This window comes from Cornus florida, unplaced genomic scaffold (assembly GCF_030987335.1).
Source record: "Cornus florida cultivar Cherokee Brave unplaced genomic scaffold, ASM3098733v1 CherokeeBrave_3.0.0_Hap2_Chr02, whole genome shotgun sequence".
In the NCBI taxonomy this organism is placed as follows: Eukaryota; Viridiplantae; Streptophyta; class Magnoliopsida; order Cornales; family Cornaceae; genus Cornus; species Cornus florida.
Window position 1 is genome coordinate 19,402,501 of NW_026775572.1, and position 20,284 is coordinate 19,422,784.

The following is a 20,284-nucleotide window of genomic DNA, read 5'->3' on the forward strand; positions in this document are numbered from 1 at the left end:
TTTCCATGATACATCAGAACAATCATTTATAGGATTTAATGATTCCTACTAAGAACGGACGCATTCTTTGAACCTTAACTATCTGTATTTGGTCCGGTCATTTGATTTGGTAATAGTAATAAAGCTAATAACGAATAGAAAAGAATAACGGCTTGGATCGTGTATCGACGGACAATCTACGGTAGAAGAGAAGGTTCCATCGGAACAATTATTTATTTCAGGATACCTCGTCTCTTTTTTTTGAAAAAAAAAAGGAGGAAGTGTGAGGAAAAATGACAAGAAGATATTGGAACATCAATTTGGAAGAGATGATGGAGTCGGGAGTTCATTTTGGCCATGGTACTAGAAAATGGAATCCTAGAATGGCACCTTATATCTCTGCCAAGCGTAAAGGTATTCATATTACAAATCTTACTAGAACTGCTCGTTTTTTATCAGAAGCTTGTGATTTGGTTTTTGATGCAGCAAGTAAGGGAAAACAATTCTTAATTGTTGGTACCAAAACTAACGCAGTTGATTCAGTAGCACGGGCTGCGCTAAAGGCTCGGTGTCATTATGTTAATAAAAAATGGCTCGGTGGTATGTTAACAAATTGGGCCACTACAGAAACGAGACTTCATAAGTTCAGGGACTTGAGAACGGAACAAAAAACGGGGAAACTCAACCGTCTTCCGAAAAAGGATGCCGCTATGTTGAAAAGACAATTATCTCACTTGCAAACGTATCTGGGCGGGATTAAATATATGACGGGGGTACCCGATATTGTAATCATTGTTGATCAGCACGAAGAATATACGGCCCTTCGAGAATGTATCACTTTGGGAATTCCAACAATTTGTTTAATCGATACAAATTGTGACCCGGATCTCGCGGATATTTCGATTCCAGCCAACGATGATAGAATGGATATGCTCTGGGATGGAAGGATTCGAACCTCCGAATAGCGGGACCAAAACCCGTTGCCTTACCACTTGGCCACACCCCGTTTCGATTTATATTCGACACTAATAAAGACTAATATTGGTATTGATTGTTCGTCTATTCTAGCCCAAGTATTTCTAAAATAAATTAGATTGTTGCTAGGATTTTAACACGTGTAGATATAGAATTAAATTGAATTTATTGATCATTACATATAATTCAATTAAGATATTGTATGAAAGTATGATTTCTTCTATTCTCCTTTGAGAAATAGAGGATTTTTTATTGGGTGAGTTCAAAGAAAAAGAAAGATTTTTTGGTCTACCTTTTTTTACTTTATTTTTCTTTATATCAATAACTCAAGCAAAATGCAATTATCTCCAAGAACAAAATGTCTGTTATGCTTAATATCTTTAGTTTGATCTGTATCTGTCTTAATTCTGCCCTTTATTCAAGTAGTTTTTTCATCGCCAAATTGCCCGAGTCCTATGCTTTTTTGAATCTAATCGTGAATGTTATGCCAGTCATACATGTGCTCTTCTTTCTCTTAGCCTATGTTTGGCAAGCTGCTGTAAGATTTTTTGTTGTTTTGTGACTGGGTCTTTTTGAACAAAGTTTGTCTTTATAATGTAATAGAATATGGTACTTACAAGTAACAGATTCCTCTCCAACTTGAAGTACTTAACTTTCAATACATATGGACAAGTCAGAGTTCAATGGGAACTAAAGAGAGAAAATAAGTGGCAGGTGTACGTAGTAGACCGGACCTCGAGATTTCCAAAATTTTAAAAGGTTTTAGAGGAATTTTTAAATTTAAGACTCTTTTAAATTGGTCCATATCCTAAATTTAAGACCCATTTAAATTAAAGAACTTAGGGGACTGTCTAGGCCTAAAGCCGACTCTCATATGTAGTCTTACTTTTGCACGAAGAGACCGTTTTTTAATTTAACTCATAACCTCTAAATACAATGGATTAATTCTTATCGTTGCGACGACCCTCATCCACATACATAAACTATAATGAATAATTAGCGCATGAGATTTGAGGGAATCCTGAGTTCTTTGGTTCTCTCTCCCCATGTGCAAAGTACTATATAGTTTATATTGGACATTGTATCAAAAAGAGGTTAAAAATGTACCAAGTACAAAACTATAGATTTTTTTGGGACAATCAAAATGTGACTTTTTAGTTTCATTTTAAGATAAGGACCATATTAGATAGTCCCACATTAATTTCAAGTGAAGGGAATTTTGAGAGTACAATTGATTAACCATGAAAATTCCATTTGGTTGCCCAAGAGACATTAATTTGTACAAGTTAAATCTGGCTGTTACAATTTAAAACATATTTGTAGAACTCCTCTATCGTGCATGATAGTTGCAGAGGGCTCACATGCAAAAGGCTGTTTATATATAAATACATGCACATGTATATGTGTGTGTGTATAAATATAGAGAGAGAGAGAGTCTAGAGAGAGAGAGAGTTCCAATGGTGAAAAGGCGACTTGTATAGCTGTCATAAGACCTCCCACAAAAAGTTTGGAAGGCAACCTCAAAAAATCTTTGATTCCACAATTATAATTGGGTCAAAACTGAAATGGAATTGCCATTTTCAAGACTAGTTTTGTTGTTGTTACATAAAAGAGCCACTAAGATTATACAAAAACAACATTTCATTAATTACTACAATGTACACAAATGAAGTTGGCATTTCTTTGCATGAGATCAATCAAATTATCTCAACAAGTAGTGCTATAAAAATTGATCGATTTTTGTAATTACTCCAATAATTAAAGGGCAATAAAAACTCTTATCGTCTCTTCGGTAATTACTTCAATCATTAATTGTCACCTCATTCTATTTCTACTTGGTCCAATTCCAGAACCTAAGTCCTGGCTCCGTCAGGGACAGAGCCACAAGTTTATCAAAAAAAGTTGAGCCTCTGGAGATCTCCTGTCTAAATAAAGCCTACCCCAAACATCTTTACTTTTAGCTATCAGTAGTTACCTATGTGATATATCTAACCTCCCATTTACAATTTGAGAAAAAAAAATTTTAAAAAATTGTTATGTCCCATTTATCAAATTTGCATTTTTCTCGATGTTAGGGTTACACTTCAACCCAAATTCCGTTTATTGAAAAAGACCTACCAGTAAAATTATGTGGACTATAGCATATCTTATTGTCAATAAACTATACAATAGACAAATGAAATGAGCTTAAAAGTTGTACCGACATAACAATTTTAAGGATAGTTTTTAAGTGTTGAATTGACTAATAATATGCTGTTACTTGGATGACACTACTGACCCTCACATGGTTTATCCTCTTCTCAGTAGAATTTTTTTGCAGATCGCCAAATGGGTTTTTGACACGTGTCCATCTCCCAAAATACAGCTCTGAACTTTGAAGATTGCTTTCGAAGAGAATGGTCAAAGCTCCATACATTAGTGGAGCAAAGCTTGGTCTAATGACATTGTCTCCTTTCTGGTCTCCCATCTTGTGACCAGATTTTGTTTCTATTCTCTCATTTAATTTAACAACCCTATTTCATGTTACTAATATTTATTTATTTATTTATCTTAGAGGCACATTTTGCAATGTCAGATCAAGAGAACCTTTATTTTCTTAATTTGGATGCTTTTAACTTTACCAATCCTCCTATACATTAATTAATTAAGACTATATGATAAAATAATTAAATCCTACATTAATTAAGACACTATACTTTATATTTCATCTCATTTTCTACAAGTCTTCCCTAATTAGAGGCAAAATCATGGCCTAATTAAGTATCAATCTAAACCATGCACTTGACTTATAGACTCTCTCTAATGAGTAATGATACTCTGTCCGATTAAATTGTCCTACTTCTAATCCGAATCCTACTTGTAATTTTCACGTAATTACTTAAATAATATATGTGATCAAAGATCAATGCGCATCTGCTCCTGATTATATAATCTCTCACTTCCAAAACGAAACAGAAGTGTTGGAGTTCTATTAGAAGTAATATTGTGGATGTTCGTGAATTTATTTGAATTTTTAAAAAGTATATATACAATTTGTAATTAAATTAGTAAACTAAACTAGAGACAAAAGAATCCAATATTAGATTTGTTATAGTTTCTTGTAGTGGTGGTCATCAATCATCAATGCATAATCTGACCAACTGCTGTCTAAATTTTTTTTTTAAAAAACTACAGAGCTATGGGCGCCACTCCATACATAATACTTGCTGCATGTTATAATATTATCTCACTTTTATAATTATTATGGATTTTTGTTTGATAATTAATTATGAATCCTTGAACTCTTGGCATGAAGGTTAATATATATATATATATATATATATATATATATATCCAATCCCAACACTTCTATTGGAGGCATCAAAGAATAAATGTATCACATACATCACCAAATGATATTTATTGTTGCATTACTTACCTAGTTACAAAATTACAACTCACTCAAAGCTACTGTGTGTGTGAGAGAGAGAGGGGCAAAATTATTCTCAAAATTATTTATATACGGAATCATGGAGGGATATGGTTTGCTACGATATACTATACTCAAATGTGTTTTTTTTTTTTTTTTTTTTTTTTAAAAGGCAAAAAGGTTATAAGTTATATTAGTAGATACAACTAGTCGAAGCTTGTCACTCCAAAATCTACCAAGGTATTAAACCACTGGACTATCGAGGCATCTTCAATTATACTCAAAGATTAGTCTCATTTTCATATAATTTTCCTTTGTAAAAACAATTCTCAAAAAAATAATAATAAATAAATAAATTAATTAAAAAATAAACACACACACACAATTCTTAGAAAAATAAGCCCTTAAATTTTCATGAAATCAAAAATATAAAGAGCCCATTTACATTTTCATGAAATTTTGAAGCCCGCTACTGACTTTGACAAATTAATGTGCGTCAACATAAAACCCAACTATTTAAGCAGGCCTTAAATAAGTAATCTAGGCCCATAAGCCCACTACTCCATCATTTATGTACTTTGGGACAAGCTGATCTGAAAACTTCCATTTCTTCAAAGCAAGCCACAGACTATCGAGAGTCTGCTCACACTTCTTATTAGGGTTTATCATTAGGGTTTTGTTTCCAAATTTCATTTTGCAGAGAAATGGCGTCTCTTATGGTGATTCGTAGGGCTCGAAACTCCAGTTTTGCTTCTTCATTCAGGGTACGTTCTCTCAACTCTTCTTTTTGCTCTCCTTCTTCTTCATTTCAGTTCATCTTCAATCACAACCACCAAGCCCTTACCCCCCTGAAGCTCTCACCTTCCACTCCTCTTCTCAATCTCTCATTCAAATGTCTAAGCACTTCCGCAATCCCAAACGAATTCCAGAGACCCCTAGAACCGTCCAATCCTCCTAGGGCTTTTCCTCAAGATCAGAGTAATCCGGACCAGTGGGGTTCACCGGACATGAACCATCCCTTTCACCATCCCCATCCCCATCCCCAACAAGGAAACCCTAGTCAATGGAGTAATGGGAACCAGAACTACCCTCAGCGTCAGAATCTTAATTATTCACCACCCGGGAACGCTAATGAGTGGAACAATCAAGATCGTGGCTACACAAAACAAGACAGCCCTAATTCGAGTCACAATTATCAGCAGCGGGAAGAGTTGAATCAGTGGAATAATCAAAATAAGGGGTACCCGCAACGGCAAAACTTTAACCAAAGTTGGTATCGCCAAGGTGTGAATCAGAACCAGGGACACCCACAACCTGTAAACCCTAACCAGATGAACAATCAGAACCCACAAGAACAGAATCATCATCGGGGAAGCACTAACCAGTTTAACAATAAGACTCAGAATCAGGGGCAGGTTGTGAATAATCAAGCCCCCAGTGTTCCACCGGGTAACGTTGATTTCATGAGTTTGTGCCGAGAGGGGAAGGTCAAGGAAGCTCTTGAATTGATGGACCAAGGGGTCCGTGCTGATGCTCAGTGTTTCCATGCCTTGTTTGATTTGTGTGCTAATTCAAAAAAACTGGAGGATGCAAAGAAAGTGCATGATTACTTCTTACAGTCTGCATATAGGGGCGATCTTCAAATGAATAATATGGTGATTGAGATGTATTCAGAGTGTGGAAGTATGACGGATGCACGGAGAGTGTTTGATCATATGCCTGACAGGAACATAGATTCTTGGCATCTGATGATTTATGGGTATGCAGCGAATGCATTGGGCGATGATGGGTTGGGGTTGTATGAACAGATGAGGGAGTTAGGATTGCAACCAAATGAACAAACTTTTCTTGCTGTTTTATCTGCCTGTGCTAGTGCTGAAGCTATAGAAGAAGGGTTTATACATTTTGGGTCAATGAAGACTGAATATGGAATTGCTCCTGGGATAGAGCATTATTTGGAGCTTTTAGCTGTTCTTGGAAAATCTGGCCATCTCACTGAGGCTGAGGAATTTATTGAGAATCTACCATTTGAACCCACTGCAGCAATTTGGGAGGCATTGAGGAATTATGCTCGAATTCATGGTGATATTGATCTTGAAGACCATGCAGAAGAGTTATTGGTTGCTCTTGACCCTTCAAAGGCCGTGGCCAATAAGATCCCTACCCCACCACCCAAGAAACAGTCCGCTATCAATATGCTTGAGGGTAAAAACAGGCTAGGTGAGCTACGAAACCCTACTCTTTACAAGGATGATGAAAAGTTGAAGGCAGCGATGAAAGAACAAGGTTATGTGCCTGACACGAGATATGTTCTTCATGACATTGATCAAGAGGCCAAAGAGCAGGCCTTGCTTTATCACAGTGAACGCTTGGCAATTGCATATGGTCTAATTAGTACTCCAGCAAGGATACCACTGAGAATCATCAAGAATCTCCGTGTTTGCGGTGATTGTCATAACGCAATTAAGATCATGTCCAAGATTGTTGGGAGGGAGTTGATTGTCAGGGACAACAAACGGTTTCATCATTTCAAGGATGGCAAATGCTCATGTGGTGATTATTGGTGATATTACCATTGGTTTGAACTTCTGTTCTTGGTATGCAATGAGATTATCTTCCCATCTGTAGTTAAGTTTATAAAGTGCCAACTTAATCTGTCCTGTGGGCAGAAAATGCAGTGCTGCTAATTTTAGGAAATGAATAAGTTGTTATCCACCGCATTACAGTGAAGTGTTCTTGGCTTGAAGTTCTATTGAAGTAATCATTACCTTTTAATTGTAGGCCTATCCACCATATTATTATTTCTATATGTAGTACAAGATTAGTCTAATGTGCAGAAGAAGCTTATTTTTATGATTTGATATTTTTGCTTTATTTTGCAAAGACTATGATTTGATCTTAAGCCTCTGTTCTGGTATTTTTTAAGGGATTATGTACTTGATTTTTAATTGCTCTTACAGCTATTTATGGCATTTTGGCATATCTTCAAGTTTTTATCTTTATGCTAATTGTGATAAGCAAGGAAATATTTTAGGATTTGTTCCATATTAGGTTTTAGAAATTATTTGTGAAAAATAAGGAAATGAGTTTAACTCCCATGAATCACTGAAGCTAATGGCCAAGTCTTATCATGTCAGTGTCCTGAAGTGCTATGTAATATTAAAAAAAAAAAAAAAAAAAAAGAAATTGGCTTAAGCTAATGGCACATCTTTTATGAAGAGAGCCAAACGTGGGAGGTTCCAACCTAATTTTGGCCCCATCTTATGTGAAGCCTTTTTTTTTTTTTTTTTACCTTGGCAAGAAACACACACACCCCCACTTGCCCTATGGAGACTTGAACCCTCGACCTTCTCCTTTGGAAGGCGAGGAGGTACTACTAGGCTACAACCTTTGGTTCTTATGTGAAGCCTATGGAACTGTTAATATTGGAACAAAGCTGATTACCTGAAAAGATATCTTAAAAACAGTCTATTTTGCAAAATATAGTAGTAGGATATTATTTCCCCTGGCTTGAAGCGCACAGTAATTCTCTTTTTCTGTTTGATTCGTATCATTTCTTCTCTATCACGGGTACGGCAGATGGGTCAAATGGCTTGGCTTTCGCCTACTTATAGTTAACTTTATGACTTGTTAAGATTGTTATTGACAAAGATTTATTGGTACTGTTAACCTCTGTAGATTGACAACAGCTCGCTTTAAAGTTGTTATTTTTGATCTTGATGGCTAAACTGTTTAATTTGTACTATCAGATCATCACACACGCTCATAGATTTTATGATAGTATTTTAGTTTCTGGATTACTTGATGGTAATGTAGAGCATGAAAAATTAGATTCATTGCCAGGGGTGATGGATTTTGTATCTTCAAAAGGTGACACTATAATTGATTCTGAGTCAAAAGTTAAATCTAGAGATAAGAAGAAAAATAAAAAGAAGCTAAATGTTATTTGTCATGCTGAAAATGTTGAGGAACCAGGCTTGGAGGATAAGCAAGGAGCGATGGCAAAGAAGCTTGTTGATGATTCTGCATTGGGGAATTTAGGGGGGAAAAGTAAAAAATTAAAGTTAGGAAGAGAAAGAAAGATGGTTCAGTCTCTGAAGGGTTACCTCAAGAGCTAGTGGAAGTGGTTGACAAAGAAATCCAATAATTAATGATTCTAGAAAGAGAGGATGCAGCCAACAAAGAAAAAAAAACATTCCAAGAAAAGAAAAAGATTAGCTTCTGACTAAAATGAGCTTCAGCCTGTTGCGGATGTAGCAACTGAAGACTCCAAGCGCAGAAAAACTTAAAGATTGGAAGAAACGAAGAGTAATGAGCAAATGATAAAGGTGAATGCAATCCCAGGAGGTGATGGGCATGCTTACGAAGAAAGTAAAGGGTAAAATGACCAAGTTGGTCATGCTGACTTGAAGAAGGCTTGTACAAAGCAGCTTTGATAAGCATGCAAATGGGAAGCTTGAGGAGAATGGGGAAGAGAAATTTGCCTTGCAGAAAACCATGAGGAAAGAACTTATTGGATCAGCTGAGGTACAATGTTGTAAATCTTTTACTTGTTTCTTGATTTGCATGAAATTGTCCTTTGAAATAATGTGACACGTAATACATTTACCTTGAAAATAAATTGGAGTGGGGCTATCCATGGATGGTGTTGTCTGGTTAAATATGCCAACAGTTCTATATTTAGTGATGTTAGACAGCCATGTGATCTCCTCTTACTTGTATATTTATATCATTTTTCCCCTGGGATTTTTGTGTGGGGTGGTGGTGGTGGTGAGGGGAAGGTATTGATGACAGTAGATGTCCTAAAAGAACTTCTTTTTCTTTTTTTTTTCTTTTTTTTTTTTTTTAAATGTGAGCCCTTTATTTCAATGATTTATTAGTTGTTCTTTGGTTTTCTTATCTTGCATTTTATTGTTAATTTATTTATTTATTTTTGTGAGTGTGTGCACGCACTGTCCTTTTCTTTGTTGTTCTTTTGTTTATTATTTCAATCCACATCATAGTTTTCTTTTCTTTTCTCTTCTTTTTCTTTTTTTTCCAAACAATTGATGTTCCATTGTAAATTTATATTTGATCGATGCTGATTTTACAGCCAAAGACAGTGAATGCATTTCAAAGAGTGAAAGTCGATGAGGTTGAATTTCCTGATGACAGGCTTCAAAATAATTCTTACTGGGCCAAGGTGCGATGATTTTCTTCTTATTTTTGCTTCATTTTATTTTTTAAAATATTTATCTGCTGTTCTATTTGCCTCGTGTTTTTAGTACCTTATGTCAAAATACTTGGCTATGGTAAAAAGCACGGGAAGTTCTTGGGCAGGTTAGAGGAAAGTATGTTTGCTACTAGTTATATGACATAAGCTTTTATTATTTTTTAACAAGGAAAGACTAGTAAGAAAGAATAGGTGCAGAAGGAAGTGAAGTCTCCTCCCAAGTAAAGAAAAAAAAATGATATTGATTGAGTTTTTATAACCAACACAAAATACCATCCTAGCCCTAACCTGGAAAACTGAAAGGGACGTAAAGTGAAAATCATTTCCCATAAGTTCACCCCACGGCAGCACTAGCTGCCAAAATGCATCCCTCTGAAGTAGGCTAAAGACAAGCCAGTGGGTAAACCAATACTTTACAAACCTCAATTGCCTAGTTTAACAGACTAATGACTCTTGGGCCCCCTTGCCATTCTTGGCCTCTTAATAATGCTTTCACTTCTGCTAGGATATTTTAAGATTCTTGCTGCTGACATCTAGGGGATGATTCTAATTTGTGCGTGATTCAATCAAGAAAAAAAAAAGGCCTTAGTATCATCATTGTTCATCTCTTGTTAGGTTTTTTGGCAAAAAATTTTAAAAAATAATATTAGGTTGATACTCCGAAATCAAGCTCATGAAGATCAGGTTCTGGACACGCATTACAATGACGTTATGTTGGAATTTTAACTGCACATCTAAATTTTTTTATAATTGAACCAGAAATTCTAGGTTCCGATGGTGGTCGGTTTATCGCAGCTCCACTGGCTATTCAATCTGATTGAATCAATTTTGTCAGTTAACATCACAAATGTGAGAATAAATAAAGTGCAGTGTAAATGTGTGTCTAAATAACAAAGTAAGTGACATATCTATCTAATTTGCGAGAATACATATTACCACAAGCTATTAGCTTGGGAGGTCTCTCCTGCAACTCTCAGAGTGTGTTGGTTCAAGTCCCTATGTTCTACATAGATGTGTGGCTTATCAATATAACCATGTGGGCGTGTTTTTCTACATATCCGAGGTTGCATGTTTCCCTCCTAGATTACAATTCAAATTTTACGATCATTGATTATAAAGAATATTACTTGTAGGCCCATGGATTATTATTCTTTTTTATTTTACATATGACTCAGAAGCTACTTATAAAGGATCATCTATCTACTACACCTAAATACTCTGCCAACCCTCAAGGAAAAGTAGAAAACCTACCTTGACCTTTCCAAGTAAAGGTTCTAAAAAATAATATAGTATGTTCAGACATGATAATTGGAAGTAGCACCTTTGTGATTTTTATATACATAACATGAATGAAATGTGACGCACTTTGTTAAGGAAAGGGATTCTTGTAAAGCAGCATAAAAACTGCAAGAGCCATGGAGCCTATGTAAATAGGAACGTCCTGTGCTCTGTCCTTTAACATGGTCAATTTAAATCTTTACAAGTTTGCAATGATAGAACATATGTGCGATGATGCTCATAAGTTGGTTAAAAAGATCATGGATCTTTCATTTGAACACCTTATGTTTATGTTATTTGGACCTTTTTCTTCACCCTAAAATACTTGTTTCAACATTACACTATGGGTAAGGGTCCTGACGCATCAAATGATATAACTCTTTGAAAATATGAATTTGACGTTTTTGGACAAGCATCTCCACTGATTAGGCTATCAGAAGAGTCCGTGTAATATAGTTCATCATGCTCCAACTGAGTGTTCCAAGTAAGCTCTTTACCATCCTACCACATAGTTTATTTTATTATCCAACTGCCACAGTGATCTGGTCTCAATGTGATATTCGTTCATGTACTGCATCCATCATAATCACAATTGGTTTTGCATTTTAATTGAACTCGAGTTCTCTTTGTTTCCTTTCCTTTCCTTTCCAGGGACCTCCGTCATGAAAAGACCAAGAAGCAGTGTGGTAGCTACAGAGGAGGGCAGATTGATCTGCAATCCCATTCAGTAAAGTTCGATTATTCAGATGATGAATGATTGGCAACAAATTTGTGGGTGCTTTTTTGGCGGTGGTTGATTTTGAACTCATAATGCCTTGAATCATTTTTGTGTGTGATTAATGCAACAATTCTTACATGGTTCTCCCTGACTTAAATTGATGCTTTTACTTGACGATTTAGAACTTTTAAAATTTTCTGTTTTTGCAGTTGTTGTATATATCATTTTACTTTTTGTTGCCCTTTGCCTTGCAATTGGCAATTAAATTAATGGATAATTAACCTTTTGGACTAACAATGGTAGTTCTTGGCAATTGTAATTTGCTTACCGTGACACAGTCTGTATCCCAATTTAATCATTCACCAAGTGTTAATTTCATGGTGCACTCTGATTAATTGCTGGAATGGGGATGAATAGAAAACAAAATCTAGTTTTGAAATTCCGAGTTTTCAACTCCACCGTCATCTCAGTTAGAAGTGGAGAAAGTTGTTATTTTCAATTTTGATGGCATATCTGTTTAATTTCTTTTATCAGATCATCACACGATCCGATATTATTTTCCTTTTTTATATTATTTAAGCTAGCTCTGAAATCCTTTATTTGATAGAGATCTCCCCGGGTTCAAACGATCCGACAAGGCGGGTCTTCTGGACTTTACCCTTCGTTCCAAGCCCCTGGCTAGTAAAGAACTAATTCCTGCGGTACTTATTCCTAGATATGGATACCAATCCCACTGGATCTTACGGAGCCTACTCATGTACGACATGAGTTGGACCTGATCATAGAAAAAGATTCTCTTCAAGCGAACCAGCCTATCCTCTGTACGGGGCTTACACGGCGGTTGGAACAAAGACACATTTGGTTATGAATTCTAATGTGGCAGATAGATAAAGGCATATATCTGCACAGACGAAATTAATAGTTCAAGTCACACACTCCCATAATCCATTTTCTCGTCGGGGGATTCCCTTCAACTATTCATGTCAAATAACTAATACAATATTGCGGAGTTGAAGGGAAATATCCAAATATATGTCTTATTCTTTTCAATAATACATACTTGTGGCAATGAAATACTATTGTTTCTCCCCTAAATGATTGATGACAAATATTTATGATATATATTCTCTATAAAGGAACGGAAATACCCTGTTTACGTATCATTAGGAAGTGCATTAACATAAGTGTGTAAACTATAAAAACGAGTCAAGGTGGATTGTCCCACACTAGCACTTCCCCGCAATAATTCTACCAAAGGCGATCCTATTACAGGAATCGCTTCAGGCACACCCGTTACAATTTTTACTGCCCAATAACCAATTTGTTCCCAAGGTAAGGAATAACCAGTTACGCCAAAAGATGCAGTCAATACGGCCAGAACCACGCCCATAACCCAAGTCCATTTGCGAGGTTTTTTAAATCCACCGGTGAGATACACACGAAATACATGCAGGATCATCATTAGGACCATCATACTTGCCGACCATCGATGAACTGATTGGATTAACCAACCAAAATTAGCTTCAGTCATTATGTATTGAACCGAGGCAAAAGCTTTAGTAACGGTCGGACGATAATAAAAAGTCATAGCAAACCCCGTAGCTACTTATACTAAAAAACAAGTAAGCGTAATTCCTCCTAAACAATAAAATATGTTGACATGGGGAGGAACGAATTTACTAGTTATATCATCTGCAATCGCCTGAATCTCGAGGCGCTCTTCGAACCAATCATAGACTTTATTGAGATAGGTGGGATTCCCCCTCCGAGAACCGTATATGATAATTTTGCCTCGTACAGCTCAAGCAGAAACACCAAAATAATAGTTGCACCGCATATGTAATAGGAAGTTTGAAATTTCTTAATATCTGATTTCATCTTTTCTGAAGATTCGAAAGAATAAAAAAATAAGAAAGCTCTTCTTTGTGGTGATGATGCCAAAATATCAAGTTGGCTCAATCGTCGTTATCTTGATCCTTATGGGCCTCTTGAATCTTCTCTTTTCCTATTTTTTTTGTTTTTGTGTGTAATGTGGCTTTACTCTTGTTTTCTTTATTATTGATAGGAATTCTCTTGTTAAGACCCTATGAATCGATTAAAACTTCAGATTCATACTAGAACCACGATGATTCAATAAAAACCCTAAACTAATCCCAAGGATTCCCTGAGTAAGAACCATTGGATCATCACTTATTACATGAATAGATATAATGACTAAAAATCCAAAGAAACATTTGTCTTTTGGTCAAAATAAGCATAAACAGTAGTTTAAAAGAATAAAAATCTTTCGATTTATAAATTATAATTCTTTGAAATTTTTTTTAAGTCCGGTCACGAGGTCTGAATATTAAGTATGAATCATAGTTCAAATATTTCTTAATCTATTTCATATATTCCGTGTTCCAGATACTATAATAAATATCTGACGAAGCAGAACCATCTCTATCAAGATGACAGACCCATTCTCTGTACTATCAATAGGATCAATTATAGCAAGTCACATACTCATATTCCGGAAATACAGAAACAAAGAAATTCCGCGGTTGAACTACCAAAATAAAATGGATTAGAAATCCGAGCTCTAAATGATTTCTTTTGTATTGAAAAGCCAGGGCTTCGGAGTTCTTGTGGATCTAATTCATTGAAATTCCATCCAATAAAACGGAAGAATTATAAATCTTCAAAATAATAGATAGAAATACCGCAAATAGAGCCATTGCAACACCCATCAAAGGAGTCATTCCCCATCCAGGAGCTACTTTACCATATTCCAAATTCAATGGTTTCAATAAACTCCCCACAGTAGTTTGTCTTGGACCAGATCTAGAACTACCCTCAACAATTTGTGTAGCCATAAATCCTATTGTATTCATTGAAATCTGTTGACTTTGTATACTATTCTGTTGTAAATAAACGATCTTATCATAGATCTATTTTGGTCTTGAAATTATATAATAATGGAAACAGCAACCCTAGTCGCCATCTTTATATCTGGTTTACTTGTAAGTTTTACTGGGTACGCCTTATATACCGCTTTTGGGCAGCCTTCTCAACAACTAAGAGATCCATTCGAGGAACATGGGGATTAGTCGAAGTAATGAGCCTTCTAATATTGGGAAGGCTCATTACTTCAATTAAGATAATGAAAAATCATTTCATCTTTTTAGTTGGAACTTTCGGCGATTCTCGAAAAAAGATAGCGAAAAAAATTATCCTTAGAGTCGAGACTAAGAGGAATGTATAAACCAATACTTCCATAGATTTGATCATGGTTTACAATTATAACTTCCATATATGTTTCTTTTTATTTTATTATGGATCATCTACCGGATAAAGAAAGGCGGTGATTCAAATCAAGCTTTCTCTGGGACCCTATGCCAAATCACAAAAAGAAAATAGAGGCGAAAACTACCAGAGAAATGTTGTATTAGACTACTTGTCTTCGTGTAGTTGGATCTCCAAGTTTTTGGAATGCTCCAAATTCCACTTGAGCATCCAAATCTGGATCAATACCAGCAAAAACATCCCTGAACAAGGTTCGAGCACCATGCCAAATGTGGCCGAAGAAGAAGAGCAGAACAAATGAAGCATGCCCAAAAGTAAACCAATTCCTTGGACTGCTACGAAAAACACCATCGAATTTCAAAGTAGCACGATCTAATTCAAAATTTTCACCTAATTGAGCGCGTCTAGCATATTTTTTCACAGTAGCAAGATCACTATAACTGACTCCATTGAGTTCGCCACCGTATAACTCAACAGTTACACCTACTTATTCGACACTATACTTCGATTCTGCCCTTCTAAAAGGAACATCGGCTCTAACAATTCCGTCTCCGTTTACCAAAAGGTAGGCATACAGCGTACAAAAAGTTCGCATTCTTCTTTATCTCTAAAGGCGGGGTGTCCTAACCATTCAACTGCTATTCTATCCCCGTTATCCATTGAGCCTGCCCGGAATAATCTCCCCTTTGCTGGATTATTGGCGATGTAATCATAAAAAGCCAATTTTTCGGGAATTTTAGACCAAGCTTCTGATAAACTTTGATTTTCGGCTAGCCCGGCACTAACTCTTCGATATATCTCTTGCTGGAAGTACCCCTGATCCCATTGATAATAAGTGGGCCTAAATAATTCGATGGGGGTAGTTGCTGAACCATACCACATAGTTCCGGTAACAATAAAAGCTGCAAAAAAAGACAGCAGCGATACTACTGGAAAGGACGTTTTCAATATTGCCCATACGCAATCCTTTGTATAGACGTTGAGGCGGGCCCAATGTCCCCGCTGCAATATGATGAGAAGCGATTCTTCCCGGAACAAAAGGATCAAAACCTTCCACGCCCCACGCTGGATTTACAGGTTGTACTTTTCCCGTTAGTCCATAAGGATCGGATACCCATATTCCAGGACCGTACAAGCCTGTCACATGAAATGCACCAAAACCAAAGCAAGCCACCCCTGAAAGAAATAAATGAATTCCAAAGATCTTGGGCAAATCCAAAGAGGGTTTTCCTGTACGCTCATCGCAAAATATTTCTAGATCCCAATACACCCAATGCCAGATAGCTGCCAAGAAGCACAAACCAGAAAACACAATATGTGCCCCGGCCACACCTTCATAACTCCAAATACCCGGATTGGTTATAGTCCCTCCTGTAATATTCCAACCGCCCCATGAATTAGTTATTCCTAAACGAGTCATGAAGGGTATAACGAACATACCCTGTCTCCACATTGGATCAAGAATAGGGTCAAAGGGATCAAAAATTGCTAATTCATACAGAGCCATCGAACCGGCCCAACCAGCAACCAGAGCTATATGCATTATATGAACAGAAAGCAACCGGCCGGGATCATTCAATACAACGGTATGAACACGATACCAAGGTAAACCTATGGAAATACCCCTTTATCAAAGATAAAAAATAAACACTACGTAACTTTATTGCGTTAGAAAAGATTATACTATGACAGACCTCCCTTGTTCACTGTATTATCTTGGAGCAAGGGTTAATATTTGTTCGATTCTGTTGGTAATAATGGAACAATTCTGTTCGTAGAAACAAAGAGAAGCAGATTTATTCTATACTCGATAAGTAGCAATACGCAATGGGGTGTTAATATCATTTCCTATGAACGAATATGTCCATACCTGTTCATCATTGGAAAGACCTATTTGTAATAATTTTCCTTTATTCATTTTGTCTTCCTTTATGAATTTTTCTAATTTATGGCTAAAATATGATAAAGACCCATATTATAAAGACAATAAACAAATTGTTACGTTTCCACATCAAAGTGAAATATAGTACTTAGTTCTTTTTTCTTTCATTTAATGCCTATTGGTGTTCCAAAAGTACCTTTTCGAAGTCCTGGAGAGGAAGACGCATCTTGGGTTGACGTATAACGCGACTTGCCAGATATATTGGGCCATATGGAATTTCCCCATTCTCTCCCCCGATTGAGATATCCTCTGTTTCGCCCAAGAAAGATTAATTGAATCATCAAAAAGTTGGAGCGTGAAGCGTATTTTTGAGGGATTCAGATTACTATTATCAATTAGAATAATTTATGGTTGGACCAATAAAATGAAATATCCAGGCTCCGTTTAGAAAAAACCCAGTTGGTAATATATTTATGATTACTACTTGGATCATAAAGGATTCCTATTTATAAAGAGAAGTGATCTCAAACTCTTAATCAGTCGAGAAATGAAATATAGAGAAACACATAAAATGTTTGGCGGAAAGCATGAAATGAATTGAAAAAAAAGGGGAGTCATGGCAAAAAGAAGTGGTAGTGGGAACATTTGTCCTATATGTACAAATAGAAGTCGGGCGGATCTTGACCCGTAGTAGATCATAAACCTAAAAAGATTGAAGAGGCCCATTCGGGAACAAGAAAATGACATCGCGATTTGGATTGGATTTCGATGAAATAATACATCAATGAGAAGTTAATTCGATAAGTTTAGTGAATTCTTTTTTATATTATAAGGAAAGGAACAAAAACCCATCTTTATCGAAAAATAAAAGAAAAAGAAGCCCTTTCGGAAGAAGTGAAAAAGAACCCACTATGAAAAAAGAAAAAGGACCGGAATCTACACATTAATTTGTTTTTTTAGCAATTTTTTTGAACCGTATGCGTCAAAAGGTGCATGTACGGTTCCTAAGGGATAGAATTTTGCCCTACTCAACTGACTTTATCGAGAGGTTGATAGCGAGATCTCGAATCAACTTATTGGTCTTATGGTATATCTCAGTATCGAGGATGATACCAAAGATCTGTATTTGTTTATAAACTCTCCTGGCGGATGGGTAATACCTGGAATAGCTATTTTTGATACTATGCAATTTGTGCAACCAGATGTACATACAATATGCATGGGAATGGTTGCTTCAATGGGATCTTTTATCTTGGTCGGGGGAGAAATTACCAAACGTCTAGCATTCCCTCACGCTTGGCGCCAATGAGTTTTGTTTTTATTTGAGAGAAAAAAGAAGACTATGCCTTCGCCATATGAAATATGAATATTAAGTAATAATAGCATGGCACTTCGAATTCGATATGAGAAAAAATTTCTATTATTTTTTCAAAACATTAGATTATGTATCGAGAGAGTAGTATGAGATAAAGAGTATTTCTGATTTTATCTTATCTATCGGGAGTCCAGTTCAGCGTCACAAACTTTTTTGTTTTCACACTGGAAGGCTCTTAACAATACTTATGTTATGAAAGAGTGCGAAAAAAAAAAAAAAAAAAAAGAAGAGTCTTTTTTCCTTATTTTATTTGATCAGATCAAAAAGAAACTTTGGGATTGCTGAATCACAGACAAATCAAAGACAAAATAATAATTATAAATATATAAAGCAACGGAACCATCATAGTATTTTTTAACTTCTCCGAAAAAAAGGGTGGTAATTTGATCATTTACCGATCTAGATCTGATAGATCCGATTTTTTTTATCTTTTTTCGATGGAGGGTAAGGGTCAATTCTATATTGTAAAGCCGTATGCAATGCGCAAAAGATGCCCGTACGATTGTTCAATTCTATCTTTTTTTTTTTCTTGTTATTCTTTATCTTTCTTTCTTTTCTCTGCGAGATAGAGGAACCTTTTATTATATTATATCATTAGGGTAATGATCCATCAACCTGCGAGTGCTTATTATGAGGCACAAACGGGAGAATTTATCCTGGAAGCAGAAGAACTGCTGAAACTGCGCGAAACCCTCACAAGGGTTTATGTACAAAGAACGGGCAAACCCTTATGGGTTGTTTCTGAAGACATGGAGAGGGATGTTTTTATGTCAGCAAAAGAAGCCGAAGCTTATGGAATCGTTGATCTTGTAGCGGTTGAATGAAAATAGCACGGATTTCACACAAATCCGCGATTTAAGATTTGATTTTCTTGCCGGGTTTAATATTCTATAATCATCCGGTTAGGATCGATCTAAACCAGCCCATGATATGAACAAGTCGCACATACACCCTAGTACATGTTCCTCAATGCTAAGGGCATCCCCGAAGAGCGGGGGATTTTGTCCCTTTGCTACATAATTACAGAGATGATATTCATTAGATTTTTCTACTTATGGTACAAAGTCACAGCATCGCTGCATTTTTTCCCTAGGCAATCAATATATATATCATACAAGGTGGTTTTGGAAGAGAAGCAACTGTGGTTGAACGTTAGCAAAGCTTCATGTTGCGAGTCATCATTGTCATGAACTCATCCATGTCAATCACACCATCGCCATTGGCATCCACCGCACTCACCATTTTCCGACAGTCGGATAGGGTGCACTTCTCCCCAAGCCGCCTCAACAACTCATGCACTTCCTCGGCGCTTATTTTCCCGTCGCCATCTGAATCAAATGTCCGAAAGGCACTCTGCACGTCCATTTTCTTCACCCCACCTCCCTTATTCTGCACTACCAGAAACTCTTTGAAATCAATAAACCCATCCCTGTCCAGATCGGCAACCTCGAATATCTTGTCAACCTCTCTGCTCGTGCTTTCCTTTTCAAGTGCTTTCAGTATGACCGTGTACTCCTCTTTAGAAATCTTCCCATCTTTGTTCGAATCAAATTTATCAAACACCCGCTTAATCTCCTCATTATCCAGCTGGTAGACAGGCAACAAGCCGGATTCTTGTCTGGAAAACATTCGGGTTGGCTTCCGCAAGAATTTCCTTTTCGAAAGGTTGTACTGGAAATCAAGAAAACTCGACATTTTCTGCTAAGAGTTCTGAACAATGAGAGTAAAAGCTCCAAGTGAAATGAGATCTCAAAGTACACCCCTCTTTATTGTTGGAATGGAAGACACAGACATCTTCATATCCTGGTTGAGAAACATAAAATATATATTTTGATGCTAAAGTCAGCAGGGTAAAGCAAAGTACTCTCTCTTTTCTTTTTGTAAGCAATCAATTTTATTCCTTAACGACGTGCGTGATAAAACAAAAGATTCCCATTCAATAGAGATAGGATAAGAAGAAGAAAGAAGAATAATAAAAAGAAGAGAGTGTTGGCAAAATGAAAAGAAACATATGAAAAGTATGAATTCCTTGATTCTTTACGAAAGTTGCAAACAAATTCCTTGATTCTGTCCTCCAGCATACCTTTTCAGGAAGTTACCCTACTTACAGTTCGCCGTCAACAAATGTATCTAACATTAATTTTCATGTGAGTTTGACAAAATTTGGAACT

The 20,284-nt window shown here is 36.3% G+C and overlaps 3 protein-coding genes and 2 pseudogenes across 5 annotated transcripts; 3 read left to right on the forward strand and 2 right to left on the reverse strand.

The window, feature by feature from the left end:
- The window catches only part of LOC132295773 (DNA-directed RNA polymerase subunit beta''-like), a 2,191-nt pseudogene extending 2,139 nt beyond the window's left edge, over positions 1–52 (forward strand).
- On the forward strand, positions 5–944 carry LOC132295774 (small ribosomal subunit protein uS2c-like). The gene has a single exon (XM_059794060.1). It carries the CDS (start codon positions 273–275, stop codon positions 942–944), a length of 672 nt encoding a protein of 223 aa, XP_059650043.1. The 5' UTR covers positions 5–272.
- A 4,030-nt stretch (positions 945–4,974) lies between these two features.
- On the forward strand, positions 4,975–11,863 carry LOC132294073 (pentatricopeptide repeat-containing protein At2g15690, mitochondrial). 3 transcript variants are annotated; one of them, XR_009477960.1, is made up of 4 exons: positions 4,975–6,960; positions 8,339–8,890; positions 9,456–9,545; positions 11,505–11,863. XR_009477960.1 is itself a non-coding variant. In XM_059791801.1 (1 exon), the coding sequence occupies exon 1, from the start codon at positions 5,068–5,070 to the stop codon at positions 6,928–6,930; it is 1,863 nt and encodes a 620-aa protein (XP_059647784.1). In that variant the 5' UTR covers positions 4,975–5,067; the 3' UTR covers positions 6,931–7,549. The 3 variants fall into 3 exon arrangements, 1 of the variants encoding a protein (XP_059647784.1); XR_009477961.1 differs by lacking the exon at positions 8,339–8,890 and having other exon boundaries at positions 11,505–11,859; XM_059791801.1 differs by lacking the exons at positions 8,339–8,890; positions 9,456–9,545; positions 11,505–11,863 and having other exon boundaries at positions 4,975–7,549.
- A 642-nt stretch (positions 11,864–12,505) lies between these two features.
- Positions 12,506–17,023, reverse strand: LOC132295775 (photosystem II CP47 reaction center protein-like; annotated as a pseudogene).
- Positions 17,024–18,623: 1,600 nt separating this feature from the next.
- On the reverse strand, positions 18,624–20,094 carry LOC132294075 (calmodulin-like protein 30). Its single transcript, XM_059791803.1, has one exon. It carries the CDS (start codon positions 19,806–19,808, stop codon positions 19,266–19,268), a length of 543 nt encoding a protein of 180 aa, XP_059647786.1. The 5' UTR covers positions 19,809–20,094; the 3' UTR covers positions 18,624–19,265.
- Between the last annotated feature and the right edge of the window lie 190 nt (positions 20,095–20,284).